The 22965-nt window shown below is 50.8% G+C and overlaps 1 protein-coding gene across 2 annotated transcripts in view; it reads right to left on the bottom strand.

Moving 5' to 3' along the window:
* Nucleotides 1-4538: 4538 nt before the first annotated feature.
* The window catches only part of CD9 (CD9 molecule), a 32603-nt gene continuing 14176 nt past the window's right edge, over nucleotides 4539-22965 (bottom strand). For both annotated transcript variants that reach the window (XM_045826644.1, XM_045826643.1), the window contains 7 exons: nucleotides 15824-15926; nucleotides 9519-9616; nucleotides 8781-8855; nucleotides 7061-7159; nucleotides 6831-6920; nucleotides 6126-6209; nucleotides 4539-5051 (listed from right to left, as the gene is read on the bottom strand). In XM_045826644.1, coding sequence (XP_045682600.1) covers nucleotides 4986-5051; nucleotides 6126-6209; nucleotides 6831-6920; nucleotides 7061-7159; nucleotides 8781-8855; nucleotides 9519-9616; nucleotides 15824-15926 — 615 coding nt within the window. In that variant the 3' untranslated portion in view covers nucleotides 4539-4985. The remainder of the gene's footprint in view (nucleotides 5052-6125; nucleotides 6210-6830; nucleotides 6921-7060; nucleotides 7160-8780; nucleotides 8856-9518; nucleotides 9617-15823; nucleotides 15927-22965) is intronic.

Here is a 22965-nt window from a genome sequence, read left to right as displayed (position 1 = left end):
TACCTACTTAGGACAAACACGGTTATGCTTTTAAGTCTTGTGGATACTATAAACATGGCGACTGTATATCACTGCTGGGTGAAATTTCTTGTCTTCCTTCATGATTTCTTCAGTCTTTTGTTCTTCAATGAACAAAAGATTTTCTAAAAAGTCTGAACCTTCTAAGTACAGCTTATCTCCTGAGGGGGATCCCATCAGTAGTTAACAATGCGATTGGCATCCATCTCCCCACCCCATTGAATGCATGCTCCAAACAAAATTTGTGCAAATCGGGGGCTGGGACAAAGTTTTTGAGTGTTCTTATTTCATAGAATCAGAGGGTTCCAACCAAATTTCTTTTGATATTGAAACTTTCTGTTGCCTTGGATGGAGGTGAGCAGACAGCTGGCCTCCACCACCGACAAATGGCCAAGTCTTCATAGACCTGCGGTGGCCCTTGCTGGCAGCCCAGGAGAAATGCAGAGTGGAAGTGGCAGTCGCCGTGGTGTGTGAACATCCTGAGCCAGGTGTTCCAGTCCGGCAGTGCCCACAGGTCGGCGTGCACAGTCCAGTGGCGCACAGCAGCGGGAAGAGGTGCGGGACATAGCAGCGGTGGATGCGCCAGGCGAACAGGCTTCAACCAGGCTTTGCTGGGTCTGGGTTGGGTTGTGTTCAGTCATAGCGGCCTGCAAGGCCAGGTATGCACAGCAGGAACACGGGGATGCTTATTGGACGGTGCAAAACAACCTGTTTAGAACCTTTTTGCTAAGTGAGCTTGAATGTGAGATGCAGAAAGATGTAGAGATCATGCTGGGGTGGGAGAGGGGAGCAGAGGCCATACGAAGATCTGGGGGACAAGTCACTGTCTCAGGTCCCGACTTCTGGCCTCCTGGACACTCCAGGCTAGAATGTACAGAAACTCAGGAGTCGTGGTATGGCTGCTGAGATGCTGAGCATCCTTCCAACAAACCCCGTGATTTAAGGATTTCGGTGCTCTCTTATTTTTTTTTTAAAGATTTTATTTATTTATTTTTAGAGAGGGAAGGTAGGGAGAGAGAGAGAGAGAGAGAAACATCAATGTGCGGTTGCTGGGGGTCATGGCCTGCAACCCAGGCATGTGCCCTGACTGGGAATCGAACCTGTGACACTTTGGTTCGCAGCCCGCGCTCAATCCACTGAGCTACGCCAGCCAGGGCGGTGCTCTCTTACTTTAATCTGGAAGAGCCCAAGAATGGCAATGAGTATGAAAAAAAATGCAACGATTTCAGAGGTAAAATATTATTTTGAAATATTTTGGGGTTTGCCATAGAAATAGAAATGGTTCTCTTACATTAACTCTTATTAGGGATGGAAGGGGTGTAAGAATTCCTCAAGTCCCCATCAGTGCAAGAACTGGCACAACCCCATCTCCAGCCTCTCCTGGGGGACTGCTACTCTTGGAGAGCCTCTTTTCTGTTGGAGATCCCTGGCTTTAAATTTCCTTTGTGTTCAGCCAAAATCTGTTTCCCTGTGAATTTCACCCATCAGTTCTTACTGTGGCCTCTGAGACAACATATACACCTATAATAGCACTTATAGCCCTCTAGATATTTGAAAACAAAGATCATTGTGCTGTTGCTCCCCTCCCCACCCTCTGGTTAGAATTCCCTGGTCCTTCCTTCACTCTCCACTTGGATGACTTGGTTTTAGGCTCTTCCCCAATAACGTTTGTCCTTTTCAGGTCTCTCTGTAGTTGGCCACTGCCCTTTTTTTTTTTTAAAAAAAAAATTCAATTCTTACCTGAGGATATGTTTATTGAGAGACATTAAGAAATATTGTTAGAGAAAAACATGGATTGGTTGCCTCCTAAAGGTACCCTGACTGGGGATCGAACCCTCCAAGTTTTGGTGCATGGGATGATGCTCCAACCAACTGAGCCATGTGACCAGGACTGGCCATCTTTCTTTTTAAGGAGCGGCTCCAGACTGAAGCATCATACTGCCTTCAGACCTGACCACTGCACCTGTGACTGTCGTCTCTCTCCATCTGCACACCCACCTCTCTGGACGGAGCCCCACACGGCCTCATTGCAGTCTGTGGTAAGCTGTATTCCCGTGTCTTATTTCAAATGAAATTGCTTCCCCACCCTACATTTTATGAGTTCTTCCGATCAAAAGATGTTCCAGTTTGTTCCTGTTAAACTTCCTCTTATGACATTAATCTTGGGAGGCACCCTGTGTGGAACTGGAGAAAGAAAAACCTGGATTCAGGTTTGTATCCAGTATGATCTTGGGACAAATATTATTCTTTGAACCTCAAGTTCTCCAACTGTAAAATGAGATAAAACATTCACAACTCATCTGTTCCTTTCCTACCTTCACCATAGATTGGAAAAATTAAATGTTCTCAGCCTCCCTTATAGTTATGAGTACCCATGTGACAGATTTGGGCCAATGATACACAAGTGGAAGCTGGCTTCATCTGTTAGAGGAAGCTTTTGCATTTTAACTAAAAGGGGTAGCCTTAGCAAGCATTTGTCCTTCTTCATTTCCTGCTGTGAATGTAGAGATGGTTGGAGCTGCAGCAGCTGCCCTGTGACTATGAGGGACAAATCAAGAGAATCAGAGATGCCACCTTTGATAGTGCCTAGCTGCTAAGTCAACACCTGTGGTTGCCTCCAGACTTAACATCTAAAACTGTTCTCTAACCAGCCAAACATGTGCTTAACCTACTCAAGCTGTAAGGATCAGGGACTGTGGATTGCTCGATTTGACTTACTTATTATACACGTGCAGACTTTGGCTCCGCCCTTGCACCGCTCTGCTTTAGAGGACGTGGAATGTGGAGATGGGCTTTTGTGAAGAGAGGGCCAGGAGTTTGGGGTTTTTAAAGCATTTTCACTTCTCGAAGGGCACCTGACAAAGTAATAACCTTTTACTATCCAGCTGCTTTTACTCAAATTTGTTTCACTGGGTAACATTGAATGAAGAGGCCAACCTACACAGCTGTGTATTTCTCTTTTGCTTGAGGAGATTCTTTCTGGACACACAGCTATTGTTGCTCTTGGCAGAGTCTATTGCCTTTTCTAAAGGCTCTTTGCTCCAAAAGCCCATCAGGTCCTGAAGGCTATGCACCATCTTGGTTTACCCTCAACCCCAGAGCGTCACCTGGACAGATTTGCCAGGAGTCAGAGCAAGCTTGTTTCCCTGAATTGACAGCAGGGTGGACCAATTGGTTCCTTTCCAGGTGTCTACCAGCTCTCAGTGATCCCTCCTCTTCTGGTCCTGGGCCCAGTCTATAGGTCAGAGGGTGGCTGGCTCTTTACTCCATGCACCCCTTTCCTCTACCTGCCAGTTGACTGTACAGAGATAGATATTTGACTGAAAATGGGTCAGATGTGTGAGAAATATATCATTTGGTTGCTTCTCACACACACTCAACTGGGGACCTGGCCCACAATCCAGGCATGTGTCCTGGCTGGGAATTGAACCAGCAATCTTTTGGTTTACAGACTGGCACTCAATGCACTGAGCCACATCAGCCAGGGCAGCAGTTGTTTTGTAGCTCACACAAATTGTTGCCTTTTTTGCTGGCTCACTTCAGCTTCTCTAACACCTGGCCAACGTGTGTTTAGTTATACTATTGTACATGGCTCAGGGTCTCTGTAGGACCCATACAACCAACACCAGAGGAACAAGGGCCCACACAGATTTCTCTGTCTTCTTGGGCCTGTGCCTCTGAGTTCCAGCTTGTTCTTGCCCTCTGCCAACTCACATCCATATGTCCTTCCCATCTGCCCTGTGAGCTTCAAGCTCCAGGGTCAGATGCAAAGACAGTCATCTTACAGAGATTGCTTAGCCAGCTCCAATGATCATGTAAGGTCAAATCCTTGTAATAGTCCTGGCTGGTGTAGCTCAGTGGATTGAGTGCTGGCCTGTGAACCAAAGAGTCGCTGGTTTGATTCCTAGTCAGGGCACATGCCTGGGTTACAAGCCAGGTCCCCAGTAGGGGGCAAGTGAGTGCAACCAGGCATTGATGTTTCTCTCGCTTTCCTCTTTCCCCTGTCTAAAAATAAATACATAAAATTTGTAAAAAAAAATCCTTGTAGCAAATTCTTTCTTTTTCTTTGTACATAATACTTAATATTCTGCTTCTTGGATTAAACCCTGATGGGTATATACTCATGTATCAACCAAGAAATATTAAATGATAACAAATACTGAGAGCTATTTGCACCAGACACTCGGTTCTAAGTGCTGGGGGCACAGCAGTGGGCAAAACAAAGTCCCTGCCGCAGGGAGCCCGCATTTATGGTGATATCCCCAAGACGCACCACACTGCTGCAAGAGTCCTGGCCTGGGTTTTACTGTGGTTGACTCTATTAATAAATGTGTGACCTTGGATCAGAATCCCCTCATCTCTCCACACCTTGATTCTTGATTAGTAAAGTAGGAAGACCAACCTTCCAACCTTCTTTGCATATAAATGCAGTTAAAGGGAATAGCAGTTGACATTTGAGAAACACAGAGCTCTAAAAATCAAATAAAGGAAGCAAAACACGCCCCCAAACCAGTCCAGAATACTGTCATAATCTTTTATTATGTATCAAATTGTCTTCAACATAAGTTACAATCTGATTAAATTTGATAGACATTTTTTAAATCTATTCAAAAACAAAAAAAGAATTCTCTTTATGTACAATATCTTTTGTCTAGAGTCTAGCAAATATAGTACCTTTCATTGCAGGATTTCTGCTTAACGTAAAAAGCAAAAACAACCAAAAAAAAAAAATTAAAAACCAAAGCAAACCAAATCCCTTAATCTCTCATCTATCCATACTGAATAAAGCGTTAAAAAGATAAACATGGAATAACTGTTTTTGTTGTTTAGAAATGCAGAATGTATACTAACAGTTAGTGGCGAAAAAAGAAAACAACAAAACAAAAACGAAAACAATAACAAAACCCCAGGAAGACCACCAACGATCTTCAGGGGTAAACCTTCCTGCTCAGGGGTGCGAGCTGACTCTAGACCATCTCTCGGTTCTTGCGGATGTTACAGCACAGGATCATGCTGAAGATCATGCCAAATATCTGGAAGACAGGAAGGAACAGGAGGAACAGGGCAGCTTTGCGGAAGGAAAGACATGAGTCACTCAGGCCAAGACAAAGGACCAGGAGGCTAAATGAGTTAAGTGTCAAAACAAGAGAGTCATAGGCTAGATAATGGGAAGGATCGCTGACTGGTGGGGCTCTGGGAGCTGCAGCCACGTGCTAATGCAAGCTGCTCAGCAACTTCCCTGGAGAACTTTCAGGGCGAGGCAAACTCAGAGCTACACTGAATGCCTGAATTCAAATTTTCCAACTTTGCTTCCACCTTTGTGTGTTTGTGTTTTATATTCTATTTGAAAAGGTATTGTTATCCCTTTTACTGAAAGCTACCCCAAGCTTTTCTTAGATGCAGATGAGAGGTACAAATAACCACTGAGAAAGGAAGCGGTTCTCTTTTGGGGTAGTCTTGGGAGGGGCAGAGGAGGGCCGTGGCCCCTGCAGGGCTCTCATCGCTCTCTCGTGGAGGGACCCCGGGAAACTTGTGGACCCTTGATGGTTTCTGGGAGCTGATTACTCAAGAGCAGATTATCTGATGCTTTCAGTCTTCCTTTTGGCTGTCCACCCCTAGATGCCTGTTAGGTGAAATAATTCACATTCATATAGCTTTCATTGAACTACTTTCTTGGGAAAAAGAACAGGTGCATGATGGAAGAATGTTTGGAGGTTATCCCAGGATAGCTGGTAGGTCTGGGGTGACTGAGACCCTCACGTGGGCCTACATCTGTGCACGGTCCACGCACTGGCAGCACTGGTGTCACCTTACACTTACCCCTGAACCTCACTGGCTGAGAGGATGGATTCTGGAGACACACTGAGTTCAAATCCCAAATGTTTCCCTTATGAGCTCAGAGACTTTGATCAACTTACTCAACCTCTCTATCTCTCCATTCCCTAGTCTCTAAAGTGGGAATGCTAACAGTTCCCACCTCATAGGTATGGCGAGGATTCAATCAGTTGATAAATGTGTAGCACTTAGCCCAGAGCCTGGCCAGAGCATGCACTTAATCAATGCTAGCTACTAAGAGGACCCCCGCCCCCAATATCCGGGACACTCACCATCACCACGGCGATCCCGATGCCCACCGCGCCGATGATGTGGAACTTGTTGTGGAAGACCTCTTTGATGGTTTCAGGGCAGGACTTAGGGGGGCAAACCGAGACCCTGGTTACACACACTCCCTGCTCTGGGCACACCCCTTCCCCCCACGGCACCCGTTTCACTCAGGTCATTGGTGGTTCCGGAGAAAGGGTAGGGGCAGGAGCGTTCAGGTGCCTTGGTTGGTGGATGGGAGGAAGAACCAAGAGAGACATAAGAAGGTGGGTTCCTTATATTCGGGTAAGAAATCATGGAAGAAGGCTAAGTCCTGTTTTGGGTCTATTTCTTGTCTGGGGTTGCCCCCTATAATTAAGAATAGATTTAGAATTAGCCCTAGCTTACAATCCTGAGCCGTTTCTGGGTCTAAAAAGCAAGAGGCACGAGGGGCAGCGGTGTGTAGTTCCCTTGCAGATCACTGCAGGCAGCTGGGACACTTTGCTGTGTCCCCGGTCTGGCCTTGGTTTGGCTGCTCTTGAGGACACAGAGGCACCAGGGTAGGGGAGAAACGAGACTGTCACCCTGGGAGCTTCCCGGTGGAAGAGGTATTTATGAAGCATTTGAACGCCTGTCCTCCCAAAACGAGGGGGCAGATTTCACTTCTACCCTTGTGGGATTTGCCCAGAACACGTGGGCAGGGGCGTAAAAGTCTTGCTCTTCAAGTTTACCTTCGTTGTGAAGGTTGAGAGTGCATCCTTTTGGGGGCAGATGTCCGAGATGAATTGTTCCACGCCCCCAGCCACACCACAGCAATTCAACTGCAGAGAGAAGGGCAGGGATGAAGGTAAGAGAAACACATAAAAAATGATTGAAACAGAGGAGCACTGGTCTGGTCCAGCGAATATCCCGGGGGCCTGTGCTCCGCAGACCGGCTGGAGTCCCTGCAAAGACAACCTACCGCGTAGTGGATGGCTTTCAGCGTTTCCCGCTGGAGCTCGTCCTTGGACTTCAGCTTCTCGTAGGTGTCCACGTAAAATTTCTGGAGTTCCTTAATCACCTGTGAAGGACAGATAAATGAGAGAGAGTAGCAGGACAAATGAACAAACGTCACCTGTTCCGTCTTCCTCACACTTAGCTAGCAAATTCTTGTGCGTGGAAAACGTTTCTGAGCAGACTGCCCCTGTCTCAGCACCCCGGGGGCCCTCACTCTCCCCCAGCATTCTCCAGGGACCTGCTCCTGCCGCTTCCCTCCCCCTGCGCCTGTGGCTGGTCCCTTCAGCCCAGCGCGGTGTCTTCTTTTCTTTCTGAGAACAAACAGGAATATCCTCAGTCTACAGCATAATCATAACACAAATCCTTCGCTGATCTGCACGTTCCTCAGGCTTCCATCTTCTTTTGTCTTCACTCAGAGACTGTGTTACTTTGGGCAAATTAACCAAGACCCTCTGTACATCACTTTCTGCATATTCAGGATGGAGATTATATTCATCTCTACCCGAGAGATCACTGTGAAAATTCCGATGGCACGCTGCATGTCCTTAACACAGTGTCTGCTACAGAGTAAATGTGGGGTAAGTATTAGCTATTACAATGTAAAATAAAAGCAATATCATCATCCCGTACCTGGGCACCTCCCAACTTAATGGACGCCTGTTTCTTGGCCCTCCCGCCCCCACAACATCAATAAACAGACCAACGTTCAGCATTTCTCCTTCGGGATCTTTCTCAGTTACCCCTTCCTAGTTCTACGACTGCAGCCTCTATCATCCGAACAGTGATATCATTAAACAAAATAAATAAAACAGGTTTCCTGCATCTAGCATCTCTCTTCTTTCCTGCCGCCTGCCAGCCGTGACAACACAGCCCTTCCTAAAACTCTGTTCCGATGTGGCCTGTCCTGGCCCGTCCCTCTCTGGTCTCCTCCCCACGGGGCCTAAGCTCAGCTGTGCTCAGGCCCTTTGGTTGCCGGGACATACCCTGTCTGCCGCCAACTTTCCTCGTGAGATCTTTTCTCTCGTTCAAGGGTTAGGCCAATGTCTTCTTCTCCACGAAGTCAAAGATCCCCCCCTTCCACACCCCACCCCTTCCAGTCCCATGGGACTTTTGGATATAAGTGACTTCTGTGACCGTTATCAAATGCATGTCTCTCTGCCACGCAAGGTGGCAAAGGTCCTCACAGTGAAGACAACAGTTCACGCATCTCCAGATCCTGCATAGTACTGGGCTCATTTTTATGGATTAGGTGAAAGAGCAAGGGTGTCCAGCCCAGAAAGCCACGTTTTCCTAAGCCATCTTTCCAGAAGAGCTGGGAAGAGCTGGGAAGAGCTGGGAAGAGCTGCTGAGGTGTGAGACACACACAGACACTGAGACTCAGTGGCTATTTCCTGAACATCTATCATGTGCCAGCCCTGTTCAGGGAACTGGAGGCAGTGGTTGGCCCAAAGCAGTGGCCGGCACAATGTGCGCCCAGGATAGTATAAATGCTTAAATGCTCACATTCCCTGCCCGCGGAAGCTTGAGTTCGGAGGGGCCAGTGGGAATGTGGTGAAATAAGAGGCATGATGAAAGCTGACCAGAGAGGCCAGCAGGACACCCTTCTGCCCTTATCACCCCACACCTGCAAACTCCCAAACCTGTATCACTGCAGGTCCCAAGAGATCTGACAGGGAAAAACCTACCTCATCTTTGTGCGAATATCCCCAGATGGCCGCAGCTATTTCAAGGGCAAATATCACCAAGAGGAAGCCAAAGAACTAGAAGGCAAAAAGAGGACGGGATGAGGAACAACCCTCGCCAACCAGAAAAAGCAAAGAGTACTCTGGAGAACAAGGAGGAATGACGACGACCCTCTGAGCACTGGGCGTCTGGGGACACCAATGAAGACACTCAGAGAGCTGCAGAGTGAAGCCCCGGGAGGAGCGGCAGCTGGAGCAGGGAGAGAACTGGGTGCAGCCGAGCCAGAACTGGTATTTCTAAGGAGCTAATCAGGAGTCAGTCAGCGATAAAATGCTGTCGCTCACTCACAAAAACCACAGATTTGAAGAAATAAAAAGTGAATACACTCTGGAGTCTGAGGAAAATTGCAACAAATTTTTTGAAACAAGGGAAAGTGAGTGTACTTATGGATTTAGGGGGGGAAAAGCAAATGAACCAAATCCTGGCATGTAGTTGCCTTAGGGTGATGGGAAGATATAGAATCCAGAGAGGAAGAGGAGGAAGGCTTCCCCACTGAGGAAGAGGACAAGTCCACTGTGCGGCTAGGAGGCTGGGGTACGCTGGGCATGGAGGCACCCTGGGGAGCCGAGGATAACAGCTCATGCCCTGGGGGTGCCCTGTTCACGCCGCCATCTGTCCTATGGAACTTTGGGGACAGGGAGCCCTGGCCTGGGTGTGGGGAACACAGAAGGGATACTCACCAGTCCCAGCATGCACTGGGACTCTTGCACAGCCCCACAGCAGCCCAGGAAACCCACCAGCATCATGAGGGCACCGGCTCCAATCAGAATATAAACTCCTGAGAGGGGAGAGGGGAGGACAGAGGATGAGACATGGAGACATCAGTGTGGTGGCCCAGCTGTTTCCTGCGATTCCTCTGTCCCTTTATGTGACTGGGCCGCCCTCCATCCCTATCGTCCCAATCTTGGGGAAGAAGTGCCTCCTCCTTGAAATGCAGCCCCTCCCACCATGGCTCTCAGGTCTCCTCCTTCCCACCAGTCTCTCTTCTAGGACCCCACCCCATCAAGTCCTCACTTCCTACCTCACCCTCGGCCTCCCCAGAAGGTGCCTAGTACCCCTTGACTGGGTCAAAGAATGTCCTCGGAGCCTCCAGATCCTACTCAGGACACAAGCTGGTCCAGTCTGCCAGCTATTTCCAGCTTGAAGAATCCACTCCCACTAACTGAGAGAGACCCTCCAAACTTGGGGTAAATTCCCGGGACTCTGTCTCGCCTCCTGCTGTCTCTACCTGACAGGAGCAGCTGTCAGAACAAGCCTGCAGTAGCAAGGGGCTGTGCACACTCAGGCGGCCAGCTCTGCCAGCTTCCCAGAAGGGGCGGGTACCTCCCGCCTTGCTGTGGGGGGCAGCGAGGCACACGCAGTTAGTAACACGGAGGACACCCGCTGGTGAAGGGAGAGTAGCTCGTCTAGTGCAAAGAAGACAGGCCTGGCCTCAGGGGGCCCTTGGTGTGGTTCTAACTCTGCTACTCATTTCTGTGTGATTCAGGGTAAGACAGTCTCCCTCTCTTGGGCTCAAATTCTTTATCAGTAAAATGAGAGGTTGGTTGCTAGAAAATTTCAAAAGCCCCCCCTACTTATAGCACATGAATGAGATCTTGTGGTTGCAATATGGTTACTGTAGGTGTGAAAAGGATTGATCCTTTTGTTGGGCAGGGTCAGGGGTGGGCAGCGAGTGACCCTGTTTTCTAAACCCTCAACTGTTGTGACCGATGGCAAGGGTGCGGTAGGAAGGGCAGTGACTTCTACAGTTTCTGACTGTGCCCCACATAACATGCATTCCTGGGACAGGGGACAAAGTGGAGCATACTAGCCTTTGGTACCCTTAGGGAGTGCCCAGAGGGGCCTCTTTGGCAGTTGCATTCTGGAGAAGCCACGGTTGTTCTGCAGGGACCACCCCGTCACCTGGCTCCCCCAACACGCAGGCAGCGTGGAAAAACTGGCAGAGAAGCCCCGACCTCCCTGTCTGGCAGGCTTGCGCTACCCGCCCTCCGGAGAGGCTGCTGAGAGCACTGGCTCTGAAAGGCAGCACTGTGACCCTGGGACGGCCGCTTAATTTGTGTGTGCAACACTTTTCTGTCTGCAGAACGGGGATGGCTGTGATGCCCACCACGGGGTTGTTGTGAGGATTAAGCGATGCGCGATCAAAATGCGCATGAAACCAATGCGCACTGCTGTTGACGCTAATACAAAGGGTGGAGGACAATTATTACTAATAGCTGTGATGAATTTTTATACATTTGCTGACCCCTCCCTGCTAGCTGGTACCAGGGCAACTTTCTTGAAGTAGGGGCCGAAAGCGGGAGGTTCTATGATGTTTCCAACACAATATACAACAGGATGCAGCAGTGAGAACCCTCGGTAGGTGTCAGTGACTTCACCGTTCCACATCTGTCCCCCTAGTACGGGGCTGAGGCTTTGCAGGCGACAAGCCCTGCAGTCTGCCTGCAGCTGAAGCTCACGGGCAGCATGGAGCAGAAGGCACACAAGGGAGCATTTGTGTCTCTTCCCTTTTCCCCCCACATCTGTCGTGATGTCAAGTCACGTGGGTTTACTGGCAAACCCCCATGCTGTATGAATATGGGTATTGTTCCCGTGCATGCCTGGCCCAGACTGGGCAAGGGGACAAATGCAGCTTGTCCTCAAGTCAAGTCCCATCCTCCCAGGCAGTCCAGTGCCGTGGGGGCCGCAGGCCGGACTTGAGAGGCAGGGCAGCTTTGCACCGGAGCCCTGGGGAGGAGGGCTCTGACACGGGGATGCCAGTGTGCCGAGGCCGGGACATGGCCCCAGCTTCTCCCCACCTCATCGGAGTAAGACAGGGAGTAAGACAGCGAAAGATGAGTCACTCTTCGAGCTCCAGAGCAGGGGCTGAATGAATAGGAGGTATTAAGAGATCAAAAGGATTTCCAAGCATGTGAAATCCATTGAGTGGGAATGAACAGAGACATGTTTTCTTTCTCTAAGTCCAGATCCCAGGTGGTAAGCCCAGAGACCCTGGCAGAAGTAGGGGTGCTGGGTGAGCAGCATTTGGGAGCAGTGACAGGAAAAGGCATTTCCCGTGCCGAGCCAGATCAAAAGAGAGAGAGAGGGAGGAGAAAGTCCTCCTAATGGGCCTCAGCTAATATGAAATATTCATTCTCGGGCTGAGCTGATGAAGACTTGAGGACAAAGGGTCTCGTTGGTTTTAGATCTTGCTTAAGCAGCTGCAGATCTGGGGTATCTTGGTGTCCCTCCTCCAGTCCCCTGGCAGCTGTTTATGGGGATTTTAGCAGCAGCTATAGGGTGGCTCCCCTGCAAACAGCTCCCTGGAAACTGTGGGACCACTGCAGGGTGCGGGCTGCTTCTTAAAAGGGCCACCCAGGAATTCCCCCTGCACGGCTCCTCCTCGCTCCCACCCTAGGCTCACCAGCACAGGCTGGCCATGGCAGATGACAAAGCGTCCCCTTTATAAAACAAGTGAATGCAGGCTTTCTGTCTGACTCATGGAAAAAGTTATTTGTCACGGAGCCTTCTCTAGGATTACTGTGTTAATTTGCTTAAGGGCTGTTTATTCTGCTTGTCTTCAGACCGACATTATAGCTAGTTTTTTAAAAAGCCCTTGGTGTAGCAGTGGCAGATGCCAGGGTGTCTTTTACACCAGAAATGGGGCATGTTTTTTTACCTGTTTATCGGGGCTCTCGGCTTTGGCTGGTCAGAGAACGCATCAGCCTCCTGTCACCACCTCAACCCCGTCTTGCGAAAAGCACTCACCACACCTATTTGTGTGGAGAACAAAACCCAGCAGAGCTTCTGGCCTCCACTTGCTTAGAACAGTTTATCATCTCCAGTTAACACCATCAGGGCTCCCAGGAACCCTGACTCTGCTCCCAACGGACCCCCTGGTCCTTCGCCATCCCACTGATGGCTGCTCTCATTAGCGAGCACCCCCTCGAACCCCGCCTGCCAGGCATGGGGTTCTCCGCCTCCGAGGGGTGTGCGTGTGTGCACTCTGCCAGTTTCAGGACGGGGAAGACGAAGCACAGAACAGCAGAACAAGCTGCCCCAGGCCCCAGGCTGGAAGTGGGGAAGTCAGCTGACTGTGGGCAAGGCTGTGTGTCCTGGAAACCATCAGGCACCCTGTCATAAAAGGGGAATGGTCCTCGGGAGTGTGGAAGCCTCTGGGTGCCCTCTCTTGGTGGCTATGTTCTGGGATTCTGGGAGGACACCAAGGAGTTAAGAAGGGCTGCTGGCCTGAGACCAAGAAAATGAAGTTCCCCAACATGTTGCAGCCCGGGATTACGAATACTGCTGACAGGCTGACTCGCCCAGGGCCCGACTGCCGAGAAGGCCTATATAAGGCTGGCTGTCGGCTCTTCTGGATTCTCTGTGGACTGTTTTGAATGTTGGAAAGTTTCCTTTCTGTTTGCTTCTCTGTCTGGTTATGCATTCTTTCTCTGCTTTGGAAGCTGTGGTCCTGCTGGGGTCCTTCAGGTTTCCCGATGGGCCAGCTGCATGGTGAGGCTGGCCTGTGGGTTGCCCTACAGATGGTTAGGGGCCCTGTGCAAGGGGTGGTCACTGCTTGATGTTGGGAATAGCAGCTGGGGTGGAGCTGGCACTCTACTGGAAGAGGGGCAATGGGTCAATACCAAGGCTGGTATCACAGTCCAAGTGGGAAGGGGACAGAGTGTACGAAGACTCCTCTGCCCTTTGCCCACAGAAGATAATCATTCAGCTTCCCAAAGCACTCAGTGAAGGGCAGGGGGCCCAGCCATACCCAAGTGGCCACCCAGCGGACTGATGGTCGATTGTCACTTGCATCACCCTCTGTTCCCTGGGCTTCTGCAAGCTGAGCCCTTTCCCAGGGGGTCCGGCTGTAAAGGGTCCATTTCCTCTGTTAGAGCTTAAGGAGGCAGCTGCCACTGGCCCCTGACTAGGGATTGCTGTGTCTCTTTGGGATTGTACCTTCAAATCCCTAACCTAGTTGCTTAAAGTAGGACCACTGGCCATGGGTGGGGTGTGGGGGAGGTCAGGAGAGCCTGCAGTGACCTAGGGTACCCGAGTCTTGTGAGGTTTCCAGAGGCAGGTCCTGGCTCCCCAAACAGCATGCTCACCACTCTCTTACCATGCTATCTGCCTTTCCTACCTGTCACCTGCTGGCCTGGGCCACCGATACTTGGGCTTTCTCTCCCGCAACTACAATTTGCGTGAAATCAAAGACCAAAAGAGCCCCTGCCCTGCCCCCACTCCTGGGGAACATCCAGTCAGTGTGGCTATTTTCTATTCCTGCATAGGGGAGACCCACCCACAATCTAGCACAGGTCATACAAGAGACAACTTCCACCAGACTGGGTTCAAATCCCAGAGCTGCCTTTTGATGGGTATGTGCTTAGACAGGTTATTTCACTTTCTAGGCCTCCATGTCGTCAATGAGATGGTCATCATTCCACATACCTTAGAGAGTTACCAGGATTCCACTAGATAACAAAGTGTGTGAGACAGTGAATGACACCACCCAGAGAGAGGCTCTGGGGAGAGTATGGGAGCCAGGCCCACTGCAGAGAACAATGGGAGGTGCCCAGGGGCTCTCCTTAGGATGACCTGCCCGAGATGGGCACCCCAGCTTCCACATTCTCCCAGCAAATCTGCTCCCTCTGCCCTCCCCAAAGAGGGTTCCCCCCTCCCCGACATGAGAGGACCGGGTGCAGAGTGCTCACGTTCTCGCCTCGGGCCCCCGCCCCGCCCTCCTGCCCCCGCCGCTCCAGTTCCTGCAGCTCCCCAGGGTGGCATTCCAGCGCTGCCACAGACTCACAAAAAGCGAGCTGTTGCTGACACACAAGTCAGGGCACTATGACGACCCGCTCCCTAAAAACCCCGTGCGTAGTTTAAAACAAAAATGCATTGTGTTTTTCTTTCCCTCACTTTTTTTTTCTTTCTCACAATAGGGAGGCACACCCTAAAAAAACCCCAACTGACGACAACAAAAATAATAAAAGCAGGGCAGCGGTCCACAAGTCCGGGTGCCATGTAATCAAGTGGGCGGGGCCTGTCTGGAGGCAGGAAGGGGGCTGCACCGGGCAGCCACGGCGGTCTTCCTAAAGGCCTGGGCGATAAGTCTCTTCAGACTGTTTTCTTCATCTTTTCTTAAAAATAACTTCTTGGGTGGGCGGGAAGGAAATGACCAAACTTAAACTTTGAGCCTGATGACATGACAGCGCCGTCCTAAAAATAGGGGGCTGCTCTTGTTTCTCGCAAATGAAATGTTTCCCATCCCCACACCGGGAAGAAAGGAGAGCCACCGATTCCGCGTGCTGTCCCAGAAACTGGGCGACTGCATTCAACAGGCCTCGGTGCTCCTGCTCATTCTAGGGAGGTGTTTACGGGGCGACACAGCAGCGAGAAGTGACAGAACGACGCTGGAAACAATGCAGGGGCGAGGTCTGTGCGCGCACAGAAACCTGCGAAGAAGCCAGTTCCTGTTTACACTGGAAATCTCCTCCCTGGAGCAGAAGCACTCCGCCTTTGCGCCAGCACCAACACCCGGGGCCCGGAGGGCTGGCGTCTCTGCTGGTCTCTGTTACTAATTTTACTGTCACTCTCCAGGGGAAAAGTCTTTTGGGTTTCAGAGCCCCTATCTAATAATCACTTCTCCTTGCCCTGGCACGGTGGATTCCCCAGGACAAAGTTTTCTGAACTCAGGAGATGAGTAAGCCTGAGAAGACGTGAAATGAAGAGAGGATCAGGGACGGCGAGAACGGAGGCTCTGCAGCCCTCAAGAGTGGCAGTGACTTTGGTGACCACCTTCACATCAGAGAGTAGTCCACAGGCCAGGCAGGAAAAAAGAAACCACATCAGTCAAGTGCAAATTCATGGGCACAACTACACAAAAGCAAGGCTTGGGAGGGACATGACTGGCCAATGGGGCCAGAGCAAATGCCTTTCCCAAGGCCACGCCCCTGGGCCAACACCGTGTGTCCACAGTTGGAGGAAGTACCAAGTCTCCCATGCTCACCTGTGTAGAAGCTAGAATGAGAGTTTTCTTGCTCAAAGATGCTCTTGGTCTGAGAGTCGAATCGGAGCCATAGTCCAATGGCAAGGACTGCAATCCCAGTAAGCTGCAAGAAATATAGGATGTTGGCATTAATCCTCGCTGCCAGGAGAGCACGGTCCCCGAGAGCTGAAGGTGAGTCTACACTTAGTCTCTGTCCCTCACCCACGTGTCTGTAGTAGCAGCAGCCAGCGTGGGGGATCAGCCCATTTACTCAAACTATCAGTAAGCTGGGAATAAATAATTGCGTACCAGCAGTACAGCAGCAGAACGGGTTACTTTATGGACAACGGAATACTATACAGCAGTGAAAATGAATGGACTGTAGCAATGTGCAATACTATGAGTGCATCTCAAGATGTTCAACAAGTTGAAAGATGTTAGAAAGAACCACAAGGATGCATTCAACATGATTCCACAGAGTTAAATACTACTGTGCTATTTAGGGGTGTATACAGATGACAAAGGGAAGAAAAGTGATTATTATAAAGTCAAGTGGTGGTGACCTGTCGTGGGAGGGAGGGACTCTCACAAGGGAAGAGCACGTTGTGGGGCCAGGGTCCGGGGCACCGGCAATATTCCAGCTTTTGACTTGTGTGGCAGGGACATAGATAGTCACTGCATAGTTATTCTTTAATCTGCTCATGCTTCACGCAGTACCGTGTGTATATATACCATATAGTAAAAAAAGTTGCTCATAGGACACATCCATGCACCAATGAGGGCAGCCGTGATTTCTTGCCAGATCTCAGAGTCCCCCTAGGCTGTTCACATTGGTTCCTTTCCCTTTCCACACAGGGAGGCCTTACAAGCCGACCTGCCCCATTCCAGGTTTTAGGTGCCTGCTTCCTCATGAGTGATCCTAATAAGCATCAGACAAGAAACCTCCAAGTAATCTTCCAATCTTATGAAAATCCCATTTCATAGGTGGGCAAGTTGAGATACTGGGCTGTAAAGGGCAGACTTTCCCCAAAAAGAGCCAAACGGAGGTGCCAAATCCTGGCCTGGCACTATTGAACTGGATGCCTGCGGAGGCGGCCTCCTGCCAAGCCCTCCTCCCACCACCCCCAGGGCCAGCTGAGCTCTGTCTCTCACACTCGTACCAGGGCTTGCTGGGGAGCGAGTCAGGCTGCAGTGCAGTGGCCAGCTGGGTGCATGAGGGGGTGGGCTCTGGGCCAACGCCCAGGCACCAGGTTTTGCCGGCCCACTCTCTGCAACAGAGACGTCCTACGCCAGCGCCCTGCTCTTCAGGAAGCTTGGTTCTCTGCTGGAGGAGCAGGGATAGCCCAGTGGTGCAGACAGGCCTCTCTTTCTGTCCTTCTTTGCTCCCCTCCTTTTCCCCATGACTTCACAGTAGATTTGGACGGATGTGTTGAGTAGAGAGGAAAGATGGCAACAGTGGGAAGGGTGACCCGAGACCTCCGCCCGTGTAGTCCAAACCCCGTCTACACCCGCAGAAGTGAACACTGCCCTGGTGTGTTTCCCCACTGAGGGGCTGGAATTCCTGGCTCAGAGTTCTCCTGCTTCAGTCTTCCCACCTGTAAACCAGGAATGGTGAGATGTGGCTCACCCTTGCTCATTCAGTATGGCTAAAAATAATGGAGATTGTATATTGCAAGTATTAGAAGTGGTGGTGAGAATTACTGCACTCCTACCCCCTTGGAGAGTCACTCAGCATCTTCCCACACTTCTCAGTCCTCATCTTAGGGACGGCGTCACCACACATCAGTAAGAATGACACAACACGACATGCCCCATGGTTGGACAGTGCAGAAAAGAAAAACTCTTGGATGCTGACCTTGAAGGAGCAGGAATTTTAGAGTTCCCACAAACCAGAGAGCTTTGGGTTCAAGCAAATGTGGCGAGTCTTTCCTCTTATTAAGAAAAGACACGCAGGTGAGCGAGGGTCTCCGGGCCTGAGGCAATGACAGCAGACATGGTTCCGTGGGGATTACAAGTCTCCCGTTCCCAACTGGACACTGTGGTTTAGACTGGGCTCTCCTGACTCAGGAGCACAGCCATTAGAGCAGGGACACGGTGGGGCCCACCCGGGACAGCCCTGTGTGCTGGGTACTAGACTAGCAAACACTAAGTACTGAGTGGGTCCTTTTTTTTTTAAATGAAATCCTTACCCGAGGACATCTTTTCATTGCTTTTAGGGACAGGGGAAGGGAGAGAGATTGAGAGATTAAGAGAGAGACACACATACACACACATACTGATGTGAAACAAACATCAGTTGTTGCCTTCTTGTGCTTGCCCTGACTGGGGATCAAACCCACAACCTGGGCATGTGCCCTAACTGGGAATCGAACCTGTGACTTTCGGTCTACAGGATGATGCTCCAACCAACTGAGCCACACCAGCGAGGGGCTAAATGGGTATTGACTCCATGGTGGGCAGACCCTGGCCTAGCTCCCCCAGGGTCCTGAAGAGTTAAAAGAAAGAAGGCGATGCTTCTCCCCACCCCCACCCCAACACATGGAGGCCCAATCAGACCCCTGGAGAATGGAAGACAGGCTGCTGGCCTCCTTGTGGACTCAAAAGCATCAACCTGAGAACCCTGCAGGCTGGCGCTTCACAGACACTCGGAGGTAGTCCTAACTTTTGGTGAGCACTTAGCCACAGGCCTTCTCCTCAGTCCTTCCTGTTGCCCTCATCTTCTCGTCACGGTTGCTGAGGGCACCTGGGACCTAAGAGAGGCAGTAGTGTCCTTTCTTGTCCTTTCTGCTCTAGGCTTGTGCTTATCAGAGAATTATCTTCACGTCATTTTATTCTCTCGGTTGATAAAGTTACTCACCCACGCCACCCCCTCCTCTGCTGGGGAAAGTCCTTAAACCAGTCATCATGAAAAGAATAAAAACAACCCCATCTGAAAGGACTAAACTACAAAAGATGGTGGAAGGCATCACCGGGCACAGAAGCTTCTCTCGGGCAGGAGCTGGGAGTCCTCGGGAGTGAGGCCCTGCTTGGACAACGACAGGGCTCCCAACTAGTAAACCTCCAGCTAGAAGGCCTCTCCCACTTTCATCCTGCTCAGGATGCTGAGCCAATCTGTAGAAGTCCGGTCATGCATCTGGTCTACGTGCAAAGGTGGCAAGAAGGACGTTTCCCAGGGAACTGGACCCAGAAAGGGAAAGACTTCAGCTCTCACCCTGGACAAGGCCCAGGCCAGACTCGGGAATCGGAGTCCCGCACGTCTGCACCCCGTCCTGAACCTCATGTTACGCTGCTTGGCTGTCAAAGCCAGAGCACTTTGCAGAACTGGGGAAGGAAAAGCAGCTGTCTCTGGACAAATGGAAAAAAGTGGTAATAGATCTCAGTCTCACATGTAAAACTTCACTGTAAGAGTAGGGAAAGGGAGGTCAGAGGCAGAACTGGGAGCGGTCGGTTCACTGAAATCACGGAGGAATGAGCCCTGTGGATCTTTCTGATTGGATTACTGAGTTGATTGGCCTGAGGAGACGCTGTGTGAGCCATTAACTGCCCCATTTCTGTAAAGCTATTGGAGAAATTGCTTCAGCTGGTTGGGTCACCATGGCCGGGGGCGTCACGGGGCCACAAAATGGGTATCACTGGCGCCACCGAGTACCGGCCTTCCCGGTTGCTTGGCAGCACTATCTAAGGAGTTCAGAGAACTTCCACGGAGAATTACTCTTTGGTGTGGCACACAGAGGCTCCCCAGTCCCCCACCTGCTCTTGCCCCCAGCTACCGGTACTTGAATAGTAGAAGAAACCAAATGGGAAGGGACCAGCAAGAACCAAAGAGAACTTTGACCTTTAAAAAAGGGCATCCAGTCAATGATTAGGGGTCTCGATAAAACAAGAAAACTGGGTCTGGGGAGCCCAGAAGTGGACGGTTTCCTCCCAGGTTAATAACTGACATGTGGCAGGAATGTCGGCCATGCAGTTGCCACGGCTGCTGCCTCACTGTTGCCCACCATCGCCGGAGCTGAGCAGGTCTGAGGCGGAGGCTCAGTGAAACAATTCCCTGCTCACAGAGCCCTGGAAAGGGGACGGAGGCCTGCCCGAGGTCACTGACTGGTCTGGAGGGGATGGAAGTCAAAAGTCCGGTGTCTCTACCCCCAGAGCCAGGCCCTGCCCTGCCTGGCTACCTATCATTTCCAGTTGCAGCCAAAGGGGAACCTGCTGGTTTTGTTGCGAGAAGCTTCTTTGCTTTTGGGCCAGAAACGGTCTCCATCCATGGTGCAGGGAGAAAAAGGATCATTGTCTCCCCTACTGTTTTATTGGCAATGTCTTCATTTCTTCAAAGAATTCATTTACTTCTCAGAAGACGGGCTACGAGAACAACACAACGCAAAACAAACTGAGGATGTCCTACAAAACACTTGACAGGAACTTTCTCAACATGGTCAAGGTCATGGAAAACAAGGAAAGACAGAAACTGGCACAGACCGGAGGAGACGAGGGAGGCACGCCAACTGTCACAGTATTGTGGAGGTGGGACAACTGGAAAAACTGGTGAAGCCGAGGAAGTCTAGTTCAGTTACCAGTGATGGACCCCTGCTGGCTTCTTCGCTGTGACAGCTGTGACATGGCCATGGAGGACGGTAACAACAGGGGGCACTGGGAGGGATATAAGGGACCCTATACTTTCTTCGCAATTAAAAAAAAATTTAGAGGGAGGAGAAGGGAAGGAGAAAGAGAGGGAGAAAAACATTGATGTGAGAAACACTGATCAGTTCCCTTCCACAGGCACCCCAAATGGGGACCAAGCCTGCAACCCAGGCATGTGCCCTGTCCTGGAATTGAACCAGTGACCTTTTGGTTTGTGGGACGAAGCCTCACCAACTGAGCCACACCAGCCAGGGCTCTCTGCAACTTTTCTGTACACCTAAAACTTTTCTAAAACGGAAAGTATATCTTTTTTTTTTAATCAATGTGCGATTGCTGGTGGCCGTGGCCTGCAACCCAGGCCCGTGCCCTGACTGGGAATCGAACCTGCGATGGCTGGTTCGCAGCCTGCGCTCAATCCACTGAGCTACGCCAGCCAGGGCTGAAAGTATATCTAACAGGAAGAAAGGCCCTGCTGGTGTGGCTCAGTGGATAGAGCGCCAACCTGCGAACCAAAGATGGGGCCTCTCTTTCAGGGCTTCCTGTCTCCTTCAAGAACCTGCTCCATCAATCCACCTCTTTCCTGCCTCTGCGCTCTGCCACCGTTTCATCCTTTGCCAACACACATGGGCAGGTCTGTCTATCCTAAAACACCAGCGAGAAAACAGAACCTCTCTTCCTTCGACCTCACTCTGAAAGGCTGCAGACAACGCCGTCTTCACATCTTCTGATCTCTCAGTAGCACGGCAGCATCAGCCCTGCCTCCTCCTCACCTGCCCCGGGGATGGGACCACTCAGAGTTTCCTCCTCTTGGAATGCAGTCCTGGCCACTGCCGCCTGTTGCTTCCCCACCAAGATCTCCTCAGTCTCCTCGCGAGGAAGTGCGGTCCTGTGGGCTCCACGTCTGTCCTCTCCAGTACCCTCATGCCCTCCCATCCCCCCACGTTTGTGCTCCTCTCGAGTCTCTAACTAGAGCTTATGCTCCTCGAGGGCAGGGCCACTCCTTACTCACGTCAGCTGCTCTCCCGCCGCATCTATCCTTTGGATAAAACAGTCATCCGTAAATAATTATTCAGCAAATACACGATTGCTTCAATAAAAGAGAATCTCTGAAACCCACCAGAATTTCCTCTCCTGGTCCTCCCACTTTGGACAAGCCTCTTTTCCTACCTGGCTTTTCACCCAGACCCACCTTCTGACATCTCACAAGACAAGTCGGCCCACGGAAAATACTGAGAGAAACCCATGGGGTTATGTGGTGAACGTCCCAATGACACAGAGGGGCAAGTCCAGGCCAGTCTTTTGAAAATGAGAGTTCACGAGTCCATGCACCGTTGTCCTGAGCACCTCCCCCAATAGGAGTTCAGGGGGACACTCAGATTTCTGATGAGCACACAACACAGGTAACCCTGTCACCCGGGGCTTATGTCGACTTCAGGAGACAAGAAACGTGGTACTACCTCCTTAAGCTTAGGCCCACAGAGAACAGTTTCCTGCTCTCCTCTCTTAACCACCATAAACACAAGGCACTAAAAACACCCACGCATACATAGCTCAGGATCTCGGTGAGTCACATCACGGTCTTGCTACAGGGATGGGCCCAGAAACCTTACACTTAAACACACGCTTGGAGTTAAAGGAAACGGCCCCCGTTCCAAAGGAGGATTGAAAACAAATCAAAGAGTGATGCCGCGTAGGGGCACCTGGCTGCTCCGGACCACGGGCCAAGTTTGCACAACTGGTTCCAGTTAGAACCTGAGGAGCTGTTTAGTAGAGGTGGCCCTATTGAGGGAAAGACGAGGAGGCGTGACAGGAGGGAGAAGCAATTGGCTGACGAGGAGGATGTTCCTTTGTGTGTGGGGGAGGGTACCGTAGCCCGTCCGGCAGGTGGAAAGCACCACGTTTACCTGTGGGACAAATCCCACTCCAGTGAAAATTCCTTTCATAGCAAATGAACTGGGCGGTCTTGCTGAGACACCCCCACACCCCACCCCTTCCCCTAGGTCCCTTCTTTCTTCTGTAATGTGACCTGACTGGTCACATTTTTTTTCAAGGACAAAATACTCATTCTGCCTTCTCTTCCAGCTGTCCCAGAAAGTGGAGAGCAGATCTTTGTCCACAGTGGTTTCCCTCTGAGGCTGGCCTTAGCCTTGTGGTCACATCTGTCCCTGGAGGTGGGCAGTGGTGACAGGATAGGGTTAGGGAAGGTGGGAGCACTTTCTTTTATAATGTCCCATTGTCCCCCTGGAAAGCAATGGCTATCTGGTTACTTTGATGAGACTGGGGTCAAAGAGACGGCACAAAATTTTTCAGTAAGGGGCAGGCGGCATAACAGAAAACAGGGTGAGCAGGAAGCAGGGGACCTTGACTCTGTTACCTGTCACTTGCATGCCTGTGTCACCCAGGGCCTGGTTTACACAGGCCGAATGTGGGAATCACCCGGGGGAATTCAAAACATGCACCCGTCTCAGCCCATCCCAGGGGAGTCTGCACTCCCAGGCGATTCCTTGCGCAACCCTGTCAAGGAGGGC

This window comes from Phyllostomus hastatus, unplaced genomic scaffold (assembly GCF_019186645.2).
Source record: "Phyllostomus hastatus isolate PE091 unplaced genomic scaffold, TTU_PhHast_1.1 phas_scaffold_755, whole genome shotgun sequence".
Taxonomy (NCBI): Eukaryota; Metazoa; Chordata; class Mammalia; order Chiroptera; family Phyllostomidae; genus Phyllostomus; species Phyllostomus hastatus.
This window is presented reverse-complemented; position numbering and strand designations above follow the sequence as displayed.